We start from the raw sequence: 25,937 nt of genomic DNA, 5'->3' as shown, positions 1-25,937 counted from the left end.
GTAGATCACATTATGTTAGAAATACTTTGTATCTGAAGTTTTCCTTGTTTGGAAGAAAATTCCTGTAATGGCTACACTGGCTAAGGAGAACTAACCACAAAAGGAGGGATTCTGAAGTGATCATGCTCAAAGTATAACTTACAAACATTAAGAGGATGGCATATTGTTTCTGTGTTGGATGCTGGCATCTTTTCTGCTGCCACCATTCACACACATACAAATCTTGTTGCTCTGTGAGCTGTGTCTCCACATCATGACTGTAGCAGCCTATATGGAACTTGTAGGGAGAAGCACAAGTTGCAGGAGGGAAGAGTTTGGAGGGGGCACTAGGAAGTCAGTCTGTGTGCACATGGATAGAACGTTAGCTGCAGTTGCTGCATCTCTGTAAATATTTGTCTTAAAAAACAGTGTTAGTTTACACACATGGAATCTGTTCATTTAATTACCCGGCACACAGTACTAACAATGATCTAAGAGGAAACTATTTTACTAAAACTTTTAAGACACACATCATCTTCATCAGGCTATAGGAAATGAAATGCGATAGAATGTTATAGAAAATCTTGTTTAACACTGTGTATCAAACTCCGCCACAGAATAGCAGAGTTCCGGTTGACTTAAACTGGATTTGCAGGGGTACAATGAAGGCAGAATTTTACCCCCAGTGCTGTAGGATTCTTAAAGGGACAGTGACTTGTTCCTACAAAAGCATTACAATATAAATCAGAAAGGAAACTGAAACTTAGAAGTTAAAGTCACTGGAAGAGAATGTTATCTCTGGATATATTATCTCAGGTTGATAAATGCTGATGAAGCTGGGATGTGAAACAGGAGATGTGCCTAGTTCTTACATACAGTAAGTTCCTTTATACAGCCAAATGGTGTAAATGGGCCTTAGTGTACATGAGAATTAGGCTTATTGAGGTTGTGACAATGTTCTGTTTCAGCTATTTTTAACTAGAATAAGAGGAATAATAAGGATTTATTTAATCTAATGAATGTGGATGCTGTAGAGCAACAGTCGTTCTCTGTACTGCTGTTGACCTGCTGCATTCTGATGGCATAGAAAACACTCATTGTGCAGTTTGTCCACAGAGACGCCATTGTAGTAAATGCATTTTGTCCTTTTATTTGTTGTTGTTTCTTTGATTGTCTGGCAAACATATTTGTTATAATATTATGCTGTTAAATATTACATTCAAAAGCACCCTGACTTTTATTGGCATTCGTGTAAACTGTGTGCAAGTGTCTTTGTTTTACTGGATTTGGAGTTTGACAGTTTTTTCAAAGGATCAAATCCTAAAGTCTTTAACTTGGGCAGTTCTCACAATGACACTTGATTTGGCACAATAAGACCATTGGGTCCAAGGACCTTTGAAGGAAAATGTAGTTTTAGTGTAAGTGTAATTCAGCACTGTCAAGGTTCCTCCCCACTCTGAACTCTAGGGTACAGATGTGGGGACCTGCATGAAAAACCTCCTAAGCTTATCTTTACCAGCTTAGGTCAAAACTTCCCCAAGGTACAAAATATTCCACCCTTTTGTCCTTGGATTGGCCGCTACCACCACCAAACAAATACTGGTTACTGGGGAAGAGCTGTTTGGACACGTCTTTCCCCCCAAAATACTTCCCAAAACCTTGCACCCCACTTCCTGGACAAGGTTTGGTAAAAAGCCTCACCAATTTGCCTAGGTGACTACAGACCCAGACCCTTGGATCTTAAGAACAAAGAACAATCCTCCCAACACTTGCACCCCCCCTTTCCAGGGAAATGTTGGATAAAAAGCCTCACCAATTTGCATAGGTGACTACAGACCCAAACCCCTGGTTCTAAGAACAATGAAAAAGCATTCAGTTTTCTTACAAAAAGACTTTTAATAGAAATAGAAGTAAATAGAAATAAAAAAAATCCCCCCTGTAAAGTCAGGATGGTAGATACCTTACAGGGTAATTAGATTCAAAACACAGAGAACCCCTCTAGGCAAAAACCTTAAGTTATAAAAAAGATACACAGACAGAAATAGTTATTCTATTCAGCACAATTCTTTTCTCAGCCATTTAAAGAAATCATAATCTAACACGTACCTAGCTAGATTACTTACTAAAAGTTCTAAGGCTTCATTCCTGGTCTATCCCTGGCAAAGACAGAATATAGACAGACACACATACCCTTTGTTTCTCTCCCTCCTCCCAGCTTTTGAAAGCATCTTGTCTCCTCATTGGTCATTTTGGTCAGGTGCCAGCGAGGTTACCTTTAGCTTCTTAACCCTTTACAGGTGAGAGGAGATTTCCTCTGGCCAGGAGGGATTTTAAAGGGGTTTACCCTTCCCTTTATATTTATGACAAGCACTGAATGTGCATAGTTTAGATTTGTGGAAGGTAATACCAGTTCTGATCTCTTTCCCTATAAATAATTATTTATAGCCCATCTAAAATGTGCTGTGCCCTTTAAACAACAAAGAAAAAACATGGTCCTTGACTTGAAGAGTCCAAATTTAGACATAACAGGTGGTTTGGGAAGAGCAAGGGATGGGAGGAAAGAACAGAAAAATGTAAGTTGTGCTATATTATTGTGTGCTAAATGAATTACATTTTTACAGATTAGTACAGAAAAGCTTTTGGTATTGACATCATAACAGCTGCTGTGTGTCAATTTACCTTATTGCAGAGTTGTGGACAATTTTGGTAATACAGAAAGAAAAAGGTATCGTAAAATCAATTAGGTTCCTTTAAGTTAATAGCACTGATGCTCCTCTGTTTTACACTTTGTCCTTGACTCCACTTGCTATGAGTTAACACTTCTTCCTTAAGTGCTTTGAATGTTTCTAAAACTTTTAAATACAAATCCAGCCATCCTGGGAAAATAGAAAATAAGTGTAGCTTGCCAGAGTTGCTTTAATAGGGGAAAAAAAACATCAGTAGGTATCTGTTGGAGAAGATTTTAAATTTGTGACTTTCCATATAACAGAAAGTGTATTTTTATTCGCTTCCAAAATTTTTCTTCAGTTGCATTTTTTATAGACATATGTTTATTTTTGAAGTGCCACAGTCTTTGGAGACAACTAATTTTGTGATTCATGAACTAATACACTTTTGTTACAGTGATCTTCAAGCAAAGATATAAATAAAATGTATGTTTGTGTGGCATTTGATGCAGCTAGAGTGCCAGTTTAAGGATGCTTGCTATACTACACTGTAAAAACATTGAATAAATAGCACTTCCATTTAGTATACTAGTGACCTTGCTGTTAAATAAAGACAAGTAATGGATGCAACATTCGGATTTGCCATATCTGTTTGATGCAGCTGCTGTCTTCTTGAAAGCATCTGTTTTCAGTGTAGCATTTTTAGCATTCCACGTACAGCAATTAAATAGAGCTGTCCAAACAATGTTTTATAATACTAATGCTACTGTGCCAAGTATGTGTGGATAAACAAGAGATTGGGGCAGAGTAAACGTTCTGTTAGGGGTATGGATGCTGTGTTAAATTAAATACTGATGTATGTGTTCAGACTACTCAGCTATGTCAAAAAAGGCTGTTTATTTTAAACGCTAAGCATATAATCTTCTCTTGATGAGTACATGTAGGTCCTGTTAGTGCTAATGAGAGTTATGCGCATGCATTAGACAGATGAACCGATTCCTTCAAGATTAATGCCATAGGTTTGTACAGAACATCTAGAATCAACACAAGCTGTTTTCTCCTGCAGTGAAAAAATAATCTGAAGCATGTTTACAGTACATTCCCTCTTAAGAAAGACTGTCACCAGCACCTTAGGAGCAGTACACATAACATACACACTTTATCTATTTTAGGTACTTGTATGGCCCCCATTACTCCAGTATCCGAGCTCCTTACTATGTTTCATGTATTTATCCTCACAACACCCCTATGAGGTAGGGAAGTAATACTGTCATTACAGATGGGTACTGAAACATGGAGAAAATAAGTGTCTTGCCCAAGGTCATATAGTGAGTCTGGGTGGAGCAGGGAATTAAACCTGACCTCCCAAGTCCCAGGCTGCCACCCTAACCACTGGCCTATCCTTCCTCTCTCTTTTGGATGGGCATACTGGGTATGGCATATTCACCTTGCACTGGGGCTGGTTGAAAAAGGCAAAGAAGAGCAAGCGTGTCACTTTCAGCTGCAGGGCAGAGAGAATGCCATGAGTCCTGAGCAGTTCTCAAAGTGAAGAAAAATGTGGACATTGTGGTATTGAAAATAAGGGTGGAGAGAGGAAGCTATACACACACACACACACACACAGAAGTGTCCATATAATCTGACACGGGTGTGGCCAGTTTCTGAGAAAAGGAAGGGGTGTTTCTAATGCACAAAAACTAGCCCTTTTCTCCAACTCTTCAGTGGGATGGAAGGAAAAGAGGTTTTACAGGCATAACAAATGCTGACTTTTGGAAAACGTCAAGTCAGTGCATAATGGAAAAATGTCTGCAAATAGTCATTTGAACTTGAAAACTAACTTTGATTCAGCTATGTTTGAAATTCGTTCATTTTCCTTTTCGGCAGGCATTTCAGTGGTCAAGCTTTACTAGCATCAACTGAGTGTTAAGCTAAAATGATTGAAAGGGAGTTTTGAATTATTCTGCTGCAATATATGAAATTCAAAATTCATGTAATTTTGGTTACATAAGTCACATAATCATTTAACAGAAACAGTACCACATGACTTGCATAGCTAAATGCCATGGCAGGACTATTTAAATTGAGATATTTACCTGAAACTGTTCACATGCTGTTTGGATAGGAAAATAAATTTAGAAGACAACAGAAAATTTCAAAGCAACAAGAGGATTCTGTGATCTGTTTATCATTGTGGCCCAGCAAGCAGATCATGTGATTATGATTCAAAAGAGCAGGGTTCTTTTCCAAACTGGTGTTGATCTGCTTGGTAACCTTGAGCAAGTCACTTCACCTCTGTGTGTCTCAGTTTCCCCACTTGTAAAATACAGTTATCTCCTTTGTAAATGGCTTTGAGATCTGTGTGTAAAAAGTGCTATATAAAAGCTAGCTATTAGAGTGTTATTGTCAACATTTAACGAACAGGCAGAATTCAGCAGTTCTATTATTCATCCCTGAATTTTTGCACTCAGCATTAGAAATTCTACATGAGATGATATACTGTAGATTTTGGTGTTGTATTTGCCAGTCTACATTGAAGCTATAAACAACCAACACTTGAAAAATAGTGGAGGAAATACCACTCTCATTGATATACTGGAAAATTGGTGGTTATATGTTTGTTTCAAATGCTGTCTGCAGATTATTTCTTGTAAGGATGGAAGGAATAAACCTTAATCAGTATTAAGGAGGCCAAGTCTTGCCGAAGTAAAATTATGCTATTTTAACAAGAGATTTCTTGCTTCTCTTCTAGATGGTGACAAGGCTGATATCTCTGCAAGTTTATATCCAGACATAAACATTATTGCTGGAGCACTGAAGCTATATTTCAGAGACTTGCCGATTCCTGTAATCACTTATGAGACCTACTCCAAGTTTATAGAGGCAGCAAGTAAGAATTGCATAACAATTCATATAATTTTTAATTACATTTTCTCCTAAAAAAATGTTTTTATTAAAAAAAATCAATCTTTCCAACAAAGTGGAAGGAAATACATTGCTTTGTTCATTGCTCTTTCATCATTTTCCTCTTTTAAATGGAATGTTTACATCAGTGTTGATATAAAGCTGTTCCCCCTGCAGCTATGTATGGCTGTGTAAATCAGTGTAGCTTCTCTGGAGTCAAGCGAGTTACAGCTTACACCAGCTGAGGATCTGAGCCAATCTGTTTGCTTTAATGGGAGCTGTTTATGCGGTTGTCTTAAAAAATACAGTTCTGCTTTAAGGGATTAAACCTGCTTTAAGGCACTGGGAGATCCCTAGGGACAGGAAAGGAAGCATCTTTTCTCTATTCTACGAGCTACAGAGTAGTAATGGAGCTGTTCCTCAGCTACTATTCTGTTCACAGGGCAGAGGAGCTGCGACAGTGCTTGTTCCTTTACACGGCCAAGACGAGAATAGTCAATGAATCCATCCCATACTGCTTTTTGTACCCCAGGCCCAAATTGCCATTGTGAGGGAGCATGCAGTGAGCCCCTATGAAGCTGGACTTTATGGGAAGCAGAGGATGCACATCCCCTATATTAGTTCTCATGTTCTCTGCTCCCCTTGTGCAACAGAACAGCACTGGCTCCAAAGCAAATCTGGCAGAGGAAGAAGCAGGATTTGCCCCCAAGTTTCTTTGTTAACACTACTTTGTTACACATGATGATGTTCTGTTATAAAAACTTGCTGAAATGGAATTGCACTGGAACTAGGTGAGTGCGCAACTCTGAAAAGATTCCAGAATAAATCCATTTAAGATTTCAAGTAAGGAATCATGCATTTTTTTAAATAACTGAGTCCCATTGATTTTAAAACTATACTTTAGAGCAAAGAACAGAAGAATGGACATACTGGGTCAGACCAAAGGTCTATCTAGCCCAGTATCCTGTCTTCTGACAGTGGCCAGTGCCAGGTGCTTCAGAGGGAATGCACAGAACAGGTAACCAGCAAGTGATCCATCCCCTGTCGCCCATTCCCAGCATCTAGCAAACAGAGGCTAGGGACACCATCCCTGCCCATCCTGGCTAATAGCCATTGATGGGCCTATTCTCCATGAAGTTATCTAGTTATTTTTTGAACCCTGATATAGTCTTGGCCTTCACAACATCATCTGGCAAGGAGTTCCACAGGTTGACTGTGCATTGCATGAAGAAATACTTCCTTTTGTTTGTTTTAAATGTGCTGCCTATTAATTTCATTTGGTGACCCCTAGTTCTTGTGTTATGAGAAGGAATAAATAACACTTCCCTATTTACTTTCTCCAAACGAGTTATGATTTTAAAGACCTCTATCATATCCCCCGTTAGTCATCTCTTTTCCAAGATGGAAAACCCCAGTCTTATTAATCTCTCCTCATATGGCAGCTGTTCCATACCCATCATCATTTTTGTTGCCCTTTTTTGAATCTTTTCCAATTCCAATATATCTTTTTTGAGAAGCGGGGACCACATTTCAACTCAGCATTCAAGATGTGGGCATATCATGGATTTATAGAGAGACAATATGATACTTTCTGTCCTATCTATTCCTTTCCTGATGATTCCCAACATTCTGTTAGCTTTTTTGACTGCCGCTGCACATTGAGTGGCTATTTTCAGAGAATTATCCATAATGACTCCAAGATCTTTCTTGAGTAGTAACAGCTAATTTAGACCCCATCAGTTTGTATGTAACACTGGGATTATGTTTTCCAGTGTGCATTACTTTGCATTTATTAACACTGAATTTCATCTGCCATTTTATTGCCCAGTCACCCAGTTTAGTGAGATCCCTTTGTAACTCTTCGCAGTCTGCTTTGGACTTAACTATCTTGAGTAGTTTTGGATCATCTGCAAATTTTGCCACCTCATGTTTACCCCTTTTTCCAGATCATTTGTGAATATGTTGAATAGTACTGGTCCCAGTACACACCCCTGGGGGACATCTCTATTTATTTCTTTCCATTCTGAAAACTGACTGTTTATTCCTACACTTTGTTTCCTATCCTTTAACCAATTACTAATCCATGAAAGGGCCTTCCCTTTTATCCCATGACAGCTTACTTTGCTTAAGAGCCTTTGTTGAGGGAACTTGTCAAAGTCTTTCTGAAAATCTAAGTACACTATACACACTTGATCATCCTTGTCCACATGCTTGTTGACCCCCTCAAAGAATTCTAATAGATTGGTGAGGCATGATTTCCCTTTACAAAAACCATGTTGAATCTCCCGGAACAAATCATGTTCATCTATGTGTCTGATCATTCGGTTCTTTACTATAGTTTCAACCAGTTTTCCCAGTACTGAAGTTAGGCTTACCGGCCTGTAATTTCCGGGATCACTTATGGAGCCTTTTTTAAAAGTTGGTGCCACAGTAGCTATCCTCCAGTCATCTGGTACAAAAGCTGATTTAAATGATAGGTTAGTAGAGCTGCAATTTCACATTTGAGTTCCTTAGGCACTGTGGACTCCAGGGCTGGAGCACCCACGGGGAAAAAAATGATGGGTGCTCAACACCTACCAGCAGCTCCCATATCAGCACCTCCCCCTCCCTCCCAGCCCTTCCCACCTGCCATGGATCAGCTGTTCCACAGTGTGCAGGAGGCGCTGGGGGGGAAGGGAGAGGAGTGAGGGTGCAGCCCGCTCAGGGGAGGGGGTGGAATAGGGCGAGAAGAGGCAGGGTGAGGGTGGGGCCTTGGGGGAAAGGATAGAGTGAGGGCGGGGCCTGGGGCAGGGCTCGGGGGGCAGCACCCTCTGGCACATTAGAAAGTCAGCACCTATGCCTGGGTGAATACCATTTGGTCCTGGTGTCTTATTACTGTTTAGCTTATCAATTTGTTCCAAAACCTCCTCTAGTGACACCTCAATCTGGGACAGTGCCTCAAATTTGTCACCTAAAAAGAATGGATCAGATCTGAGAATCTCCCTCACATCCTCATCCATGAAGACCGATGCAAAGAATTCATTTAGTTTCTTCACAATGGCATTATAGTCCTTGAGTGCTCCTTTAGCATCTCAATCATCCAGTGGCCCCACTGGTTGTTTAGCAGGCTTCCTGCTTCTGATGTACTTTTTTTGCTTTTACCTTTTGAGTCTTTGGCTATTCTTTACATTCTTTTTTGACCTTTCTAATTATATTTTTACACATCACTTGCCAGAATTTATGCTCTTTTCTATTTTCCTCAATAGGATTTAACTTACACTTTTTAAAGGATGCCTTTTTGAAGCATGGATAAGCAAAAAGTATAATGTTCTAAACTATTCCCCTTTCCCTTCCTCCTCACCACACACTCTTAATAATATCACAGGCCTCTCACGCTCCTCTCTCTTTCTTCCCGCATCACATGAAATTCTTCAAGCTTGTCACTAATCTTATAAATAACATGCTAAGATCAATTTACCAGCATCAATTTACCAACCTTTTAAAAAGCATGACAAAGATTTGTAGCCTTCTAAGGTTCAATCTGTTTGTGTTCCTAAGTTTTGATGAAAAATTATGTAGCAAATATAACTTTGCCTTGGCTTGGAATATATAATGCCATATTCTTCTTATAGAATTCCTGACTAGATAGTTGGACATTGCCAAATATTTTAAATTACCATCACAATTCCCACATCACCATTATCTACAATACAATACGTGATTTTGTGATGATTTTGATTTTAGTTTCATTAGCAAATTTTTAGTACCATGCAATATATTTGACTGCTGCCTCAAAGGATATATTTAACTTAAATTCCCATTGTAAGGAACTCATGCAGCCTGTGTAGAGCTTGGATGTGAATTAGTATAGCTTACCCCCTATTGGTCATTGCATACCAGAGGCCACCCAGGCTGCCTATATAAGAACTCAGCGAGTACCCATCAGCATCTGCTCAGTGCAACGGCTGCCTGGCTCCTCACCTGCTAGGTGTAGTGCTGTGTTCTTGACATAAAGTCTGATGCTGCTTCAGCTGAACCCAAATCTGTTGTGTTATCTTGTTCCATGACACCCATCTTTCTTTGACGGATAGTCCAGATATCACATAAAATCAGAGGCGAGATGAAGGGTAGATGCAAGTCAGAATATTAAAAATATTGTAAGAGAAGGCTCAGGTGCTGTAGGCAGACATGCAGGCATAAAAGTAATTACACAAAGTCTCAGTTGTTGATTGCTTCACAGGTTAAAACCATTTTATTAGCTACCTTGGCATCCTTGCAAAAACACTCCATATATAAATGTAATATTTATCTTCAGCTGCACATTCAAGAACTGGACTATACCATTTGTCCTTATAAATGATTCCGTAACATTATTGCAGCTTCTTGCATTATTGCTATTTATATGTGTAAAACTACTGACATTAATTCTGTTGTGTTTTACAGAAATCTCTAATCCTGATGAACGATTAGAAGCTGTCCATGAAGTACTGATGCTACTTCCTGCTGCGCACTATGAGACACTTAGATATCTAATGATTCATCTCAAAAAGTAAGTTAGTTTGCTTGCAGAATAATCTTTGAACAGCTTACATCTTTCTACTTTGAGATATAATAGAAAGCAATTATAAGCCTCCATCACAGCCCAAAGGTTAAAACTACACTGCTACAAATAAGATGAGAATAAACAAGGAAGAAGAGTAACTCTGCACTTAGAGCATAGTGCCTTCCATCAGCAAATCTCACTATATGTTAGAAATGTTAATTTAGTTTTGTAATATCACCACACACAGTCACAAAAGAACAAAATACAATAATTTTACTATGTGAGACAATAAATAATTAGGTTACACTTTGTATTACAACTGTAGTTACAGATGTAGTTAATGACTGTTCTTTGCGTATGTGTCAGGATGGACCCCATTGTAGGGGATCCATGCAAGACTGGAATTTCTCTGAATAGCGGTGTCCATCAGGGCCACACAGGGTCTCCTTGGGCTTCCATAAAAGTGCATTAAGGGTAAATCTCCCTCATTTTCCTCTTTCCACCAATGGGAGTGAGATGGAACCTGGCAAGTATCTGACCCACTAATTCTTATTTTTGCCTAAGCCGTCTGAAAATCCTCTTTAGAACTCTTCTGATGACCTTGCTTTTTGACTGCTGTGATCACTTCGACCCAACTGGGCTTGGTACTGACTGACAGCTAAACCCCCTGTACAAATCCCTCTGTAGAGGGATCCTTAACATGGTGGACTCAAAACCTGTGGGCTTCACATATTGTCCATCCTATGATGGCCTAATTCTCTTAAAAGATGGCCATGGAAGGTGCCTCAGCTGTCTAGGAAATCACACATTCTCAGCAGATGCTCAGGGTCCATGTCATTCTCTGCTAGGACTTGTGAGACACAAGGCTGAAGCTCCATCTTCTGGAACAATCCATGAAGGAGCCTCTGACTCTAAGGAGATGAGCTCTAAGATCCTGCTAGTGGACCACCCTCCCTATCAGCATCTCTGGCCAGACCCCTACACTGGAGTACCAGGAGGAACCAGATCCAGGGACAGAGCAACACCAGTGCCCTATATCACCACCAAAGGCCCTCATCTTCATCTCCTGACAAAGCAGTATCCTCAGCACTGCTACCAGCATCTCCTGACTATAAACATTCCAAAATCTCCATGTGAAGACTGTTGAAACTCTGGCAATAGAGATGGTAGTGATCATCAGAGAAATCCCACAAGCTATTTGACATTCTGTCAGCTTCTGGTCCAGCCAGGATTGTCTTTCCCCATAAACAGAGGACTGCTTGACCCACTTAAGGGATTATGGCAGATGCCATCTATGATAGCATCCATTGTGAAGCATGTCAAGAAGAGAAACCAAATAACTCCAGTGGGATTTGAGTACTTCTATACTCACCCAGCCTGGGCTCTTTAGTTGTGTTGGAGGTACAAGAGAAATCTAAGTTGAGCAGGAGTACCCCCAAGGATACCCAAATGGCTCACCCTATTTGGGAGAAAGTCATACTCCTTTGCTTCTTTACAGCTACATGTAGCCAACTGCCAGGGATTTCTGACCCAGTATGACTTCCTAACATTGGGCAGGGTGTCACTCTTCCTTGAAAAGGTCCCATACAAGAGCAGGGAGGAGCTAAGAGACATAATTAAGGAAGGTCAATTAGCACCTATGATGGATGCTTCCAACACCTCAGCAAGGTCTTTGGCCATTGCATTGACAATGCAGAGAGAATCATGGTTCCAAGCATTGGGTATTCCAAGAGAGGTACAGGACCCATAAATATATAGCAAGTGCACTTGCTAAAAGACTCAAAAGCCAGAGATTGTCCCTTACGGGTTCAGAAAATTCTCATCCAAAGCAGGAATTCAGCACCAGGAAGACTTACTCCTCCAAACAGAAAAGATGGTCTGGAACAATACAGACCCAGTAGAGGCACCAATACTGAAAATCCTCAATTATATGCAGCTCCTAAAACAGGCTAGACTAGCATTTGGTTCTCTCAAGGTCCATCTAGCAGCAATGTTGGCATGTCACATGCCAGTAAGTTGCACTCGATCTTCTCTCATCCAGTGGTATCAAAATTCCTTAAGGGTATCCTTTGTATTTACCCTACAGTTAGAAACCTGACCCTTGTGGGATTTCAACATTATTCTGCTATAATTCATGGAGTCGCCCTATGAACCATTGTTGGAGTCTCACTGCATCATCTTACCATCAAGATGGTATTTTTGTGACCTTCACTTCTGCATGGAAAGTCAGTGAGCTCCAAGTCTTCGTGGCCAGACTGCCTTACAGATCTGTCGATGGGGACATTGAGACCACAACCCAAGTTCCTTTCTAAGATGGTCTTGATGTTCACCTGAACAAGTCTGTTACCTTGGCTGTGTTCTTTTCAAAGCTGCACTTGACGCAGGGACAGAAGAAACTGCATGCCTTGAATGTATCCAGGGCTTTGCTATATTATCTTGGTAGAATCAAGCCTTTTGGGCTGCCTCTCTACCTGTTTGTGGCCATTTCCAGCCCATTTAAGGCCAAGTCATCTGTCACAGAGGATCTCCAAGTGGATCACACATTTCCACCTGCTATCAGCTGCCTGGAAAGTCTCTCCTTCTGAACATCGAGGTGCACACTACCAGGGCACAGGCTGGTAAGCATTATACCTTTGACATGGCAGTCAGGGCAGACACCATGTTCAGGAGGGCAGTGCTACAGTCATTGTGTGACTGATATGGCTGGAACTCCTCACTTCAGCCGTTCTGAGAAGACACTGCTTGCCAGTCACCTACTGTGGGATCCACAGACACATACTTGAAGAAAGAACGGTTACTTACCCTCCAGTAACTGTTCTTTTCTAGATGTTGTAGTCTGTGTCGATCCCACGACACCTCCATCACCACTTTTGAAGTCCTAGGCTAACAGGTTTTGAATTGCGAGGGAACTGAGGTGAGGATTGCAGCTGCCACACCCTTTATGCCCTTGAGGAACGAGTACGAGGAGGCACAGGGCTCATGTACGGTCCTGACAGACACTGCTATTCAAAGAAATTCCAGTCTCACGTGTCTGGGCACATGTGCACTGATGATGGGATCCACACTGACTACATCATCTCAAAGGACCACAATTACTGGAGGGTAAATAATCATTGTTTACATTGTAATTATCCTATGATTATTCTTTTTGATAAAATAATTACTACTAATTCCTTCTAACTGGAAGTTTAACCACATGACTGAATCACATCAATGTCGTTCCTAATATATATTTTAAGAATCCACATATGGCAACTACATTGTATTTATACTGGAGTTATCAGTTTTGTGGTGAATCTTCCATTTATATGAATAAGTAGCATTTAAAAGTTTTCCATAAGCAAAACCACAGTGAAATTGCACTGTAATTGCTGTGTAACTACAGTGAGATTACAGTCACTAAAGTGTAACCAAGATTGTATGTTGCAACAATATCATTATCTAACAATGCTTGAAGCAAAACAGTCCCATAACATAATGCTACTATATATTAGATTTTTCTAGTAAAGAAATTGCTACTTACTAATTTTATTTTTTCCTACTTTAGGGTTACCTTGAATGAAAAGGAGAATTTTATGAATTCTGAAAACCTGGGAATAGTGTTTGGACCTACTTTAATGAGACCTCCAGAGGACAGTACTCTTGCTACCCTGAATGACATGCGGTACCAGAAGCAAATTGTGCAAATTTTAATAGAAAATGAAGATGTTTTGTTCTAAACAATGAAGAAGTAACTTCATAGCCACCTGATTTGAAATTATAAGTTTAAAGGAAAACCAACATTTCTTTATAGTTTAAAAAAAAAGGAAGAGAAAATGAAGTGCAGCCCAGGAACTTTCTGCAATATTGCAGATGAATGCCAAAATGTTTAATAAAGCCTATGTCTTATAGACATATGCCTCTTTTTTAGAAAAAAAAAAAGTCAGAAAAAAATCCTTTTACCTTGTATCTTTTGCCTTGCCTCATATGTATATTTGTTTTGAGATGTTGCAAACACTTTTACTAAGGAACACAAAACATATTTTAATATGGCTAGAGAAGCAAAAAGGTACTACTTAATCAGTGTTACTTGTATACTGCTATACATTTCCCCACTCTGTAAGACATAAGTATATGTGTCAATCGTGAAACAGAACCTATATTATCAAGATATTTTACTTTAATTAGCTGCTAGAATGGCATTTTATTTTAGCAAACAATAATTCAATGTGATGCATTTTTTCCATATATCCTCTCCTGCATTTTTGCTATGATATAATGAAAACATTTACCACTAGTGCAGTATTATCCTGACATACCTCTTTTATTGCAAATGTTTTGAAAGAAAGAGACTTCTTTTTTTCAAAAATGTGTATTCTCACTTTCTTTAGGTTTTTGTTTATATTTTAGGCATTATAAGTTTGCATAGTACATTTTTAGTCATTTGATATTTTCTAACAAGTATGGTCTTATCATTTTCTTTTTCCCATCCAAAATGTGGTGTTGAAAGTTTTCAGAAGTCTGGTGGTAGTATCAGTTTCACAAGCCAGATGTTTCTTGGAGTACAGTAATGTGTAAGTTAAGTGATGCTGGGACACTGGATATTTTCTGGCTTTGTTAAAAAGTTAGCACTTTTGTTTTGCTTGATTATTTTTTTTTTTTGTAAAAAGTAATTTGTCATGTTTCTGTATTTATAAATGTACAGTAAATCTGCTGAAAATGTGAGTGTTTCTCTTGAATGTGTTTTCTGATGGTTTGTTTTTAAAAACAAGAATGTGTAAGAAGTATGGGAGTTGGTAAATTTAATTACTACCAATTTTTTTTATTTTCCTCCCCTCACAAATGTTGACCTACATGGTTCGTAATCTAACTGAAAAATTTTCTAATGTTAAAATGATTTCTCAGCATGAGATTTTTCTAAAAACATAGACAGGCAGCATACTTTACTACCAAACTGAATTTTCAGTACAAAAAGCTATAATCTCTCTTTGTCATTGTGTGGATCACATGCTTGGTAACTCAGTGATACAGTTTTCTGAATTATTTCAGGGAGCATAGCTTTCTATTCAAATTGAAAAATGTGTGTAACTATGATAATGAATGGGGGAGGGAATACTGTAAATTTGTTGTTCTTTAGAGAAATTTTTAAGGCCTAGGTAGATTAACCCAGATTGCACAGCAGATGCTAAATAGTTCTGATTTGCTGATGCTACTATAGATTTGCCTAAATTGTACAGGTTTATTTGTTGTAGGTTCTGTACTAAATACTGTCATAAAAATGATCTGGAAATGGTTTTATTTTGTGAAGTAAACTATGCTTTGTAATTTATGATAGTGTAAATGGAAGGAAAATCCCATTAAATGTGTTAAGAGTTCTGGCATCTGTTGTTTTGACCATATAGCAACCTGGGAAACAAACCAAACTCAGTTTCTATCAGTCCTCCCATCATTGCTGAAAAGTTCATTGCTGGTAAAACTCAGAACTTGTTTTACTGTCAACTGTTTTGAATTGGTAGTGGGATGTTAATACTTCTGCAACTTCTTTACTGAGCTCTGCCACCAAATTTCTATTCTTAGAAGGTCAAGTAAGCAGAGAACCAATATATCCCAATCAGCTATACCACAATGCCTATTCCATGACACCAAAGCAATTTTTTACTCTACTTGCTTGCATGCAAGAGTTTGAATATGACAATTTTCCTTCATTTCTTTTCAGTCGGGATTTTGTTGTTTAAGAGAGAGTTCTGTTTTACTGATACTTTTGAGTTGGAGGAAAGGTGAGCAAAGATCTGCAATCCTACCTTTGACTGCTTCACCTCTCCCTATGTAGCATGAATTGGTGCCTTTGATATACCTCATGCCCTGAGTGTCCAACTACTGTAGAAGGTAGTGCCTTTAGAAATATCCATTTAAAAGCAACTTTGGCTGGAGAAGACCTCTAATTGATACTATGGATGGTACTTTAAAAGAGAGAGGGAGGTGGAACCAGAGGGAGAGGGCAGTGCAATTATTCTTCTACACACTCCTAATGCTAATCTGGAATTATGGTTGGTCTCTGCCTTAGCTGGCTGACAGGTAGCATCACCTATGGAATGTGAAACACCAGCTCCCCTCCTGCCATGTCCCTGGTTCGAGTTCTAACTGAACCAAATGAAAAGCAAGCAGAGCCTGTTCCTGTGAAACAGAATGTCTGCCAAAGAACAGGGCCAGGCAAACAAACTTCTGGAAAGCAGGAGTATGCGCCAACGTGTAGAGTGAGCTGGGTCTGACTGGATTATACCAAGTCTCTTGGTCTCCCCTCACAGAATACAGCAGAGCCTGATGCTGTGATGGCTTCTTCCTCACCAGGCACTGCTAAAGAGTGGTGAGAGTAGTTTGCAAGATTCCCCTGTGGCGTGCATCACTTCACTTTTGGACCGTGTCCCCTCAAGGGACACTAGAAGCAGATGAAGCCTCTGCTCTAACAAGAGTCCATTTTATCAGCAGGTGTCCCGGAGGTGAGAACAGTAGTGTAGCTGAGGGTAAACATAGGTAAATGGAGAGCACCTGCTTCTCACTGCAGGTGTAGGGACTTTAATTTAGATTAGTTTATCCACTTTTTTTTTTTTACCACAACACTACTGGGCATGAACCTTGCTCATGTCCACATCCCGGAAGGGAGCTGTTATTCAACCTCCTTCTCCTTCAGTTCAAAGCGCTCTGTCAGCTCACTGCACATTCACCAGTACTGCAAGCACTACGCACCCTCTAGTTTCTGCCATTCAGATGCCTTTGTGGCTTCTTCTTGTATATGAGTGCTGCTACTCTGCCTGCAGCCTATACCACTCACCAGCCGCAAGTGTCTTTCCTGTGTGTTAGCAGACGGGGCACCAGTCACGTGACTCCCTACAGTAATACTAATGCATCTTGGACCTACTTACATTAGCAGAGAAACATTCCATTTTTCTTCCTTCTGTTTCTTGGTGGTGGTTTGAAGGTTAGTACCTGCTATGGGTCCAGGAGAACAGTGCTGAATCCTACTCTTTAACCCCCTCTTGTGAGGCTCATAGCCAGCTAGTTCCAAAAGAGGGAAAACTGTGGAGGCGGTTGTATGAAGAACTAAAAATGAAGCTACTTAGCAATAAATAGTATTCACATAAGATACAGGGCCCAGTTCTCTGCCAGTGTAAACAACCGAGCTAGTTTTAAGATGGAACTCGATACATTTATTAACGGAATTATATGATATGGTTGCCTGCGTTAGCGGCGTACTAGACTCAGGGACCCAGAAGGTTCCTTCCCTATGTTCCTAACTCTGTTCAAGCTGCAAAACAGGTGTAACAGAGTGCAGAGCAGGGCTCATTGGCTCCACATTCAGTTTCTCCCTGTTTTCAGTGGCTAACCTACCCCATCAGCAGAGGAAAACTACAGACCAGAGTGAAATCTGAGGCATAGCTGGAAAGATAAATGACCCTGTGACACACGGGTTACAAAGAGAAATATGACCACAAATCTTTCTTTAAAATCCTTGTCCTGCTAGGATCAGTGACACACCACGTTTGCTACAATGGGTCACACCACAATTGTATGGGCCAGGCTGGGGAGAAAGTAACTGCAACTCATCAGACAATAGACCAATCTGCTATAACATCTATAGCCCCCCACCACCAGAATATCTGAGCCACTCTGCTTCCTCTGGGCCAAATCCTCAACACTGCCCACAGCCCATGTAACTAGGAGTGTGCACAGAGGAGACTGTTGGGAAAAAGGAATACTCCAAGCCCACAGAGCCTCCCCACAGCTACTACTGCACCCTAGGAGCTACAATAGCTCCCAGCAGCTATTGCATCCCCAACTCCATATGGAGGGAACGACCATAGCTCTTGATCCACCAGCCATACCTAAGTGCCATGCTGAAGCATACAGGAGCTCCTTTAGGATTTTGTTCCATAGAACATGTGGGATGCAGACCGTTAGCTGAGGCAGTCCCCCGAAGCTCTGACACAACAGAAGACCGAGTTTGGTCCTACATGCCCACAAAGAAAGGGCAGGAATTACCCTTTTTTGAATCCAGTAACATATCTAGTTACATTACTCTAGCATCTAGCTAACATACACTAAAAGAATTAAGGCATCAGCTACTTTCCTATTTCTCTTATACGAACTCCACAACAGTATGCAGAAGCATGCTGACTAACTGCAAAGAGAAAATGCTCTCTGACCATGCAATCAGCAAATGCCTCAGTCAGCATCTTGAAAGAAGGGAGTAACAGCAGCATGTAAAGTTTTCACTTCCAAAGAAGCTGTTTCTATGTAAACACTAACCTTTGTAACAATCTTGTGTCAGTCAGTATTTTATGACTTTGACCTGCACTGACGACTTTCAAATACAGAACAAGTTTTAGCATTCCTTGGCCAGGCATGCAACCATACACATGCACACAGAGTTCATTTCCTTCCCCGCCCCCTATTAGAGAAAGGTGTGTGCCTCAAAACTTCATAGAAAATTTCAGACCACCTGTGTCTTTCTCAAGAATGGACAGATCTCTTTCACTATATAATTTTAGAAACAGACCTGAATCAAAACCCCTTGTATGAATAACTGAATTTTGGGGAAGTTTGAATCTTTATCTGAATTTAGCAATTCAGGCCCATAATAATCATAAAATAATAAGAAAAGTAGCATATCACAATTTCTCTGAGAAAGGTATGGAAACTATTATTACTGGTCAATTATATTAATATAATACAATGGTCAGGTTATCTATCTGAATGCCTGGGGATTGGGAGTAGGATATTCTCATTGGAAGGCCCTTGACCCTGACATGGGTCTGATGGAGCTCAAAGCCATGATCCTACAAACACTAAAACAGGTTAGTTGATTGCTAGGATCCAGTGCAACACCCATGTTATCTCTCAGGTTACTTAAGGGGAGACTCCCTCTTGTAGGGAGCATTTTATAAAGGATTACATATACACACTTGGAGTCTGCCCATTGCTCCTCTCCCCCATTAATACATTCTTATTAATGCCCACATGCCTTATCCTGATGGGCACTGAGGGGAGCAAATGAGCCTTAATCAAGCATAAAATCATATGGGGAGACTATGCAGAAGAGAATTTGGCTGCAAGGTCGTATTCCATGCCACCATGCAGCAATCACAAGCTCATCCACATGATTCGTATTCCATGGGACAATGAGGGAGGTGGACAGCCTGAGTGGGGAAGAATCAAAGGACACATGCTACATGGCATATTCCTCCAGACAACATCACAATTTTGAATCCTAAAAAATGCTGCTTGAGTTCACCCTACTGTACTTTCCCACCCTACCTAAACCCTGATCCTTTCAACAATTAGGCATGTACCTTAAATCATTGGGACTAATCACAATAATAAAGTTAAGCACATGTGTAAGTGTTGGAAGGATCAGGGCCTAATGAGTCCCACTGGAGGTGTCACATGGGCAGGATTGTTAGAGGTGGGGAGAACCAAAAGATGACAAGGAAGATAGTCTCTCTCCTTCACCAGCAGTCTGGCTAAAGCCAAGTTACGCCATATGGCTGAGATCCTTCTGATTTTTTACCAATGGATCACAGTCTACACAAGCCTCCTGTTGCTGCCATTCTATTGGGTAGGATAATGTCTCTTTACTAAGCCTGCTTCTGCCAGGTATGATTTCTAGCAAATGTTCTCCTTCCCAGGAGTTTTAGTGTGGCCTATCCATATGGGTCTAATTCATTACTTGGTGACAATGCCATTGATAAAACTCAGAAAACAAATATTGATTAATTGATCCTCACTACACCCAGTGGTATAGACAATTTCCCTTTCCCTGCTGAGTAAACTGAGGCACAGGTCAACTTCTTACCCAAGGTTATACAGCAACTCAGAATCCTGATTCCCACCCGCTCTGCTGGTATTACTAGATTGCATGCTTTCTCTTATTTTTGGGGTGTTAACTGCAGTAAGTTTTTAAAGAGTGAGAGTGAATGGATTTAGAGATTTTCTTCAATACTACAACATATTAATTTTTCTGGAAAAGCATGCCATGTGCATGTATGCACTACATGTGAAAAGCTGACTGGGATCTATAGCAATTCAGGTAATTTAGCTGACAACAACTGTCCATTGTTCATAGCCATGTGTTTTGTTACATACCCATAGAGCACCTGACCTAATCCATAAGGCAACTGCCCTCTTCTCTTTCAAATCCTTTTTCTAAGATACACTTTTGCTGTGATGCCTGCAAGAAATCTGCCAATCAGTAGAAGGAGGCATTGGGCCGTAGTAGAAATTTAACCAAAAAATAGTGTTTGTGCTTAATAGGTCTCCTCAAACCCATCACCTGTGTTTGTCTTGATCCCAGTGCTGCAATCGGATCTACATCTGCCATCAATAGGGCTTTCAAAGGTCCACTCACATTGATCCAATTAAAGGACTGGGGTAAAACCACACTTTAAGAGATTGTGAGTTCTTAAGGGTAGGGACAGTGCCTTTGTATATGCCTATATAATGGCTAACACACAGCGAGACTTGAATGGAGCCACTGTACTATACATTGTAATCAAGAGCATTTTCATTAAACATTGGGGGGCGGGGGCGGGTGGGGGGAGGGAAGGATTCTACTTTTAAACCAAACGTTGGGCTTTAAAAAGAGAAAATTCTTCCCTGCCACTGGCGGGATGCGTCCTGTCGCCGTGACACCAGGGCGTCCGCGGAGCTGCACTGCCTGGCGGCTCCAGTCCTGCCTCGGGCTGATGTGTCACCTTCGGCCGGCCACATTCCTCCCCCACCGCCTGTCACAGCCGTGGCGGGAGCTCTGTGGGGCCGGGGCGCTCTCTCCCCGCGTGTTTGCACCGTGCTTAGAACTGGGGCCCTGATCTCCCCGAGGCCAGCTGTAGGCTGCGCCGTGCCGGTGGCAGGCGCAGGCTGGTCTCTGGGGGGCAGCCCGCGAGCCACAGCCTCTCTCCCTCCCGCTGGCTCCCGGAGAGCGGCCCTGCTGCCGCTGTTCTACCCCGCCGGGCCGGGCTCCGCGGCAGCCAATGAGCTTCCCCGCCGCGGGGGGAGCGCCAATGGGCTCACCTCCACCTGCCTCCTGCCCACACGCGAGGTACGCGGCCGGGCAGGCTGGAGAAAGCGAGGCGGGCGGGCCAAACCAAGTGTCCATTGAAACGCATCCCCCACGCAGCCTGTCTCCACCGCCCCGGAGGGATGGAGAGGGGCCGGGCGGCTCCTCCGGCGGATGTTGCCCGAATGGCCAGTTAAGGAGCGGCTGGGAGGCTCACCTGCAAAGCGGGAGGGCGGGCGCCTAAAGGTCTGCCCCGGGCTTTCTCCCGCGGCGCTGGCAGCAGCCTGTTGCATCGGCAGCGGGAGTTCCCCCGGGAGCCGGCTACCTGCGCTCTCCACCCCGCAGGGACACTCGCCGCGGCTCCCCCTTGCAGGCGCGGGCCCTAGGGCGGAGGGAGCCTCGCCGCCGGCCCTCGCAGATTCCCGCCAGGTGAGAGCTCGGCCCGGCTTTGCCCCGGCGCGCAGGTGCCTCCCTCTGCTTCCCGCCGGGCTCCTTCCCTGCTCTGCCCCGGCCGCGGGCGCCCCGAGCCAAGCGCTGCTGTGGCCCCGCAGCGGGCGGCTGCCGGTGGGGCGCCCGCGAGGCCGGGGGCCTGCGCTTAGCCCCACGCCCTTCCCGGCCGGGTTCGGCCCGGCCCCTCTGCAAAACTTTCCCCGGCGTGTCCCCCCAGCTGGGGCCCGGGCACCCTCCGACTTGTTGCCTCCCCAGCTGACTCGCCCCATTGGCGCCAATTGCCGCTGGTGGCCGAACTCAGCGGCACCTGGCTGGTTCCCGGGACACGGGGCCCGCTGGCTGCCCTGCCCCGCGCGCCCTTACCAAGGAATACGACACGCTGCGCCTGCAACCCCCCGGGGTCTCCCGCTGCGCGCGGGGGCAGCTTCTCGGGGCGCGAGGGATGCAGCCACTTAGCGGCGGATCCTGTTCTGCGCCTTCCCGATGCCTCGCTGGTGTCCGGCCTGCGCTGCTCTAAGCCCAGGCAGGCGAGCAAGGAACCTGTCCATTCTTAACCTCTCTGTTCACGCCACTTTTAGAGACAAGCCTCGTGTTGCGGTCCTGGCTCTGAGTTTGGCTGTGTGCGCGCTTTCTGGTTTACGAGTTGGGGCTAAACGGGCGCTGTCTGTAATGGCCCGCTCGCCCTCTCTCTCGCTCTCTCGGTGGCTTTGGCCTTGCGAGGTAAAGCAGGAGGGCAGGATCTTGTGGGATGGAGACCCTCGGGGCATTGGTGGGTGTGCAGTTAACCCTATGTGCATCGAGAGGTGAATAACCTTTGGCGGAGGATCAATTGCACAGATAGGGGAGGGGAGAGCTTGGCTCGGATAAAACCTGAATAAGAAGTCCATCTAAAATTCAGTTCAGCGTTTATCTGGCCTGGTTCTGCGCCTGGCGCTCTGGTTTAGTGAAAGTACTGAAGCGTTGTGAAAGGAGCTATGACTTGTGAAAATAGTGGCACTATCACAAGACCTTTGGCTTCGCTCTCCCAGAACAAAGAAGCCCTCCTGACTTCTGCTAAGTGTCTGACTCTCTGGTTGAAAAGTTAAAGCAAAGTCCCCTCTCCAGTTACTACTGATCTGCACACGTGCAAAAACTTGGGGTAGGGTTAATTCTCCAAAGCCGGGGCTTTTATGGACTCCAAATGAATAGATTACTCCGCTCTTCACTACTTTGTGTTTAGGTTAGTCAATCTGTATCAATCCTATCTTTTAAATCAGGGAAATGGTGGTGGTTTGCGATACTAAGAATCTGTGAGAACTTCTAGGGTTTATGACAGAATAGCAGGGACTTGTTCGTCCTCAGTCTGGAGTTGTTTGCAGCAATGTTGTAGCCCTGCTGATCCCACGGTATGAAAGAGACTAGGCAGATGGACGAAATGGTCCATAACAAGATAGTACCTCGCCTACCGAGTCTGTCCTGACTGTCATACGAAGATCCCTGCAAAATAGGGACCGGTCTGGAGGCCTGGAGTGCTCCTAATGACCTAAGTGATGGTTGCTTGATCCATCAGGAACTGCAGGGGCACGCTGGAAATAAGCTCTTTCGTTGCGTTAGCCTTATTTCCAGTGCTGTGATCCTGAGTATCTCTGGAAACCACAATCCCCTTCACTGAGACAGCTCACCCCCGTCTGATTCCCGCAGTTAGTGTCCCCACCCACTCAGGTGATAGAGCCACCTGGGGCAGAAGGGGATCTCAAGCCCAGCCCAGTTCCTGTGGCAGCGGCTGGCATCTAGTCAGCAGGTAGGTTCGGGCTCAGAGCCAGCCCCCGGGTAGAGAACACCCTGTGTGACTCGGAGCAGGGCAGGCTGCCTGCCAGCCTGGCCTCGGGCCCTCTCCGTCTCCTCCTGCCCAGCCTGGTCAGTTTCTCTGCTCTCCTGCCCTGCCAGCTGTCACTCCCTCTCCTTTCCTCCCGCACAGGAGCCGCGCCGCGGGCGCCCCGGGGAGTTCCCTGCCTCGCAAGTGCTCGCAGCCCAGGTGAGCCGAGCCGGAGCAGGGAGCGGCTGCCTCCTGCCCCGGAGGCGGTGGCTGGGCACCGGGAGAAGATGGCTGACAGCACCGCGACCACGGGCTCCTGGTGGAAAGCGCTGACCAGAAGCAGGAAAAAAGCCAAAGAGGGGCTGGTGGCCGGAGCGCCGCCGCCCCCGGCTGAGCCCGCCCTCCCGCCGGCGCCCCCCGGCCCGGACTCTCGGGAGAACCAGCAGCCCAACTTCAGCAGCAGCGAGCCCAAATTGGGCGAGAAGCCTGGCGCCGGCGGCAACCGCAGGAACCTGAAGATCTCCCACTCCGGCCGCTTCAAGGAGAAGCACAAGGTGCGAGCCCCTCTGCTGGCCGAGAGCCCCAAGCTGTTCGAGGGCAGCGCGCCCAGCCACGCCAGCGAGGAGAGGCAATAGCTGAGGCTGCGTGCTGCCGTCCAGCCTCCGTCTGACCGAGCCTGGCCCCTGCAGCCAGTCCCCCAGATCTCGCTCTTCCACCACCCACAGAGTCACGGCTCCTTGTGGGCTAGAGGAGGAGACACCTGCTGCTTTGGAAACGCCTTGGGTGCCCCTCGTCGCTCGGAGGAGGCCATCTCTCCCCGGGGGGCGCGGTGACCCCCCTGTAACCGGGCCAGGGACGAGCCTATTCTCTCGTTCGGATTCCGAATTTTGGAAACAAAAATAATCCCAGCGCCCTGTGTCTCTGTTCCTGACTGCTGCACTTTGGACTGGACTATCACCCTCGCTGGCTGGAGTTGACAAGTGCTGCCCTGCTGCTTATTTTAGGGGGTAGAGCGGGATACCTTTCTTGATCAAAAATATCTCGAGCAAATGGGGATGAGTTTTAATAATGAAATAAAGGTGAAGTGTAAATGCAGCTTTCTTGGTCGGAATTGAAGGTGCAAAAACGCTACAAACTGAGGAAGACAATGCACTGCCATAAATTACTAGTGTGCTGTAGATTAACAACGCTTATAAACCAAAGTCTAGAAGGAGCATAGGAACATGTTCAATTACATTCACGTTAGAATATAATATGTTGTAGTGTCAGCAACAGGGCAACCTATGTCCCTCCAGACGGCAGACTCCACCCTTTGCAGTAGCTTTTCCAAATAGGTGGCTATCCTTTCTCAGTTTTCTGACCAAGGGGATTGTTCATTGCTCTAAAACACTAAGATAAACCCTCTTTTTAAAGGGAGTGAAATCGAAGTACTCTTACCTAAGTTCAAGGCCAAGGACTTCCCGGGGTACCTGTAGATCTCTAACAATCATGGTCCTGTTTGCCTCTGATAGACACGTCAAGCAAAAGAGTAAACAAATCCCTGTTACATTCAGTGAGTTATAAGTGGGTTATTGTAAGTGAAAGGCGCTTGGGTTCCCCTGGTCCATTTAAGTGTTAGGATTTGCCTCTTGCATATTTGAATAGAATTTCTCTCTCCCTTCTTCCTCCATCCCACCAAACTTCTAGGTAATTATAAGCAAGTGCTCAAGAGGTGAATCTGTAGTTTTCTTGTAGAGAAGAGCTGTTCAGAATTGTCATTCAGCTCCCTAAGGAAGGTACACAGTGCATTAGTAGCATGGTTCTCCAGTAACTGATGGTTTCAATCTAATGAAACTCAACCAAAGAAAGTAAGTGATAAAAGGTAAATACCTTTTAGGGAGAGAATAACCCTGCTGATGCTCAACAGAGTTGTGTTTAGTATGATTGCAGCCAACACTGAAAGCAAGAATGCCCATGAACATGTAAGTGGTTATTGGTAGTGATGGTGGTAGTCTTAGCCTTTATCCCTATGCAAACAAGCTCAAGGTTCCCAATGTTTCTGCTGGTTGCAATCAAACATGAAGTGGACGTACTGATTCTCCTAGTAATTGACATCTCAAACTTCCCTTGAGTTTTCAGAAAGGCCCTGTTACAAAGCAAACCATGAGCCAAAACACATCTACTGAGATGCTGAGATGTAAAGAGGAAAACTAGAGTGGAAAAATGTCTTACCTATTTATAGTATCTAAGGTAAATAAAACTGGTTTTGAAAACCTAAAACCAAACTAAACTATGCATAGTCAAAATCACTTTCCATAAGTGAGACTAAAGACAAATCAACGTGGCAGAGACTGAAAATTCTTTCCCAACATATTAGAAACTTCTACGAATTAATGTATGATTGTGATATTTAATAGGCTTTAGTCAGTCCTCCTGAAATTCCATGTACTATGATTTTTGAGTAACCTAGTCTAGATTAACCAAGTAATTTACTGTTCCTGAAGTGGGACAATAGCATATGCCTCTTCAGAAGAGTAAATAGTGAATGTTGTAAGTAGGTGGTTCAGATGGGGTTATGTCTGGAAAGCGTAAAGCTATGTCCTGCTGAAAAGAGGC

At 43.4% G+C, this 25,937-nt stretch overlaps 2 protein-coding genes across 4 annotated transcripts in view; both read left to right on the top strand.

Annotated features, from left to right (window-relative positions):
• The window catches only part of CHN2 (chimerin 2), a 195,018-nt gene extending 179,596 nt beyond the window's left edge, over positions 1 to 15,422 (top strand). For both annotated transcript variants that reach the window (XM_074945724.1, XM_074945723.1), the window contains 3 exons: positions 5,395 to 5,532; positions 9,969 to 10,074; positions 13,616 to 15,422. In XM_074945724.1, the coding sequence (XP_074801825.1) occupies positions 5,395 to 5,532; positions 9,969 to 10,074; positions 13,616 to 13,787 (416 nt within the window). In that variant the 3' untranslated portion in view covers positions 13,788 to 15,422. The remainder of the gene's footprint in view (positions 1 to 5,394; positions 5,533 to 9,968; positions 10,075 to 13,615) is intronic.
• Positions 15,423 to 21,143: 5,721 nt separating this feature from the next.
• PRR15 (proline rich 15) lies at positions 21,144 to 25,663 on the top strand. 2 transcript variants are annotated; one of them, XM_074943318.1, is made up of 2 exons: positions 21,144 to 21,526; positions 23,505 to 25,663. In XM_074943318.1, the coding sequence occupies exon 2, from the start codon at positions 23,630 to 23,632 to the stop codon at positions 23,975 to 23,977; it is 348 nt and encodes a 115-aa protein (XP_074799419.1). In that variant the 5' UTR covers positions 21,144 to 21,526; positions 23,505 to 23,629; the 3' UTR covers positions 23,978 to 25,663. The 2 variants fall into 2 exon arrangements, with proteins under 2 accessions (XP_074799419.1, XP_074799420.1); XM_074943319.1 differs by lacking the exon at positions 21,144 to 21,526 and adding an exon at positions 23,231 to 23,327.
• The last annotated feature ends 274 nt before the right edge of the window (positions 25,664 to 25,937 follow it).

The sequence above is a fragment of the Natator depressus genome, chromosome 2 (assembly GCF_965152275.1).
Source record: "Natator depressus isolate rNatDep1 chromosome 2, rNatDep2.hap1, whole genome shotgun sequence".
NCBI classification, from domain to species: domain Eukaryota; kingdom Metazoa; phylum Chordata; order Testudines; family Cheloniidae; genus Natator; species Natator depressus.
The sequence above is the reverse complement of the archived record's forward strand: the minus strand, read 5'-3'. Positions and strand labels throughout refer to the sequence as shown.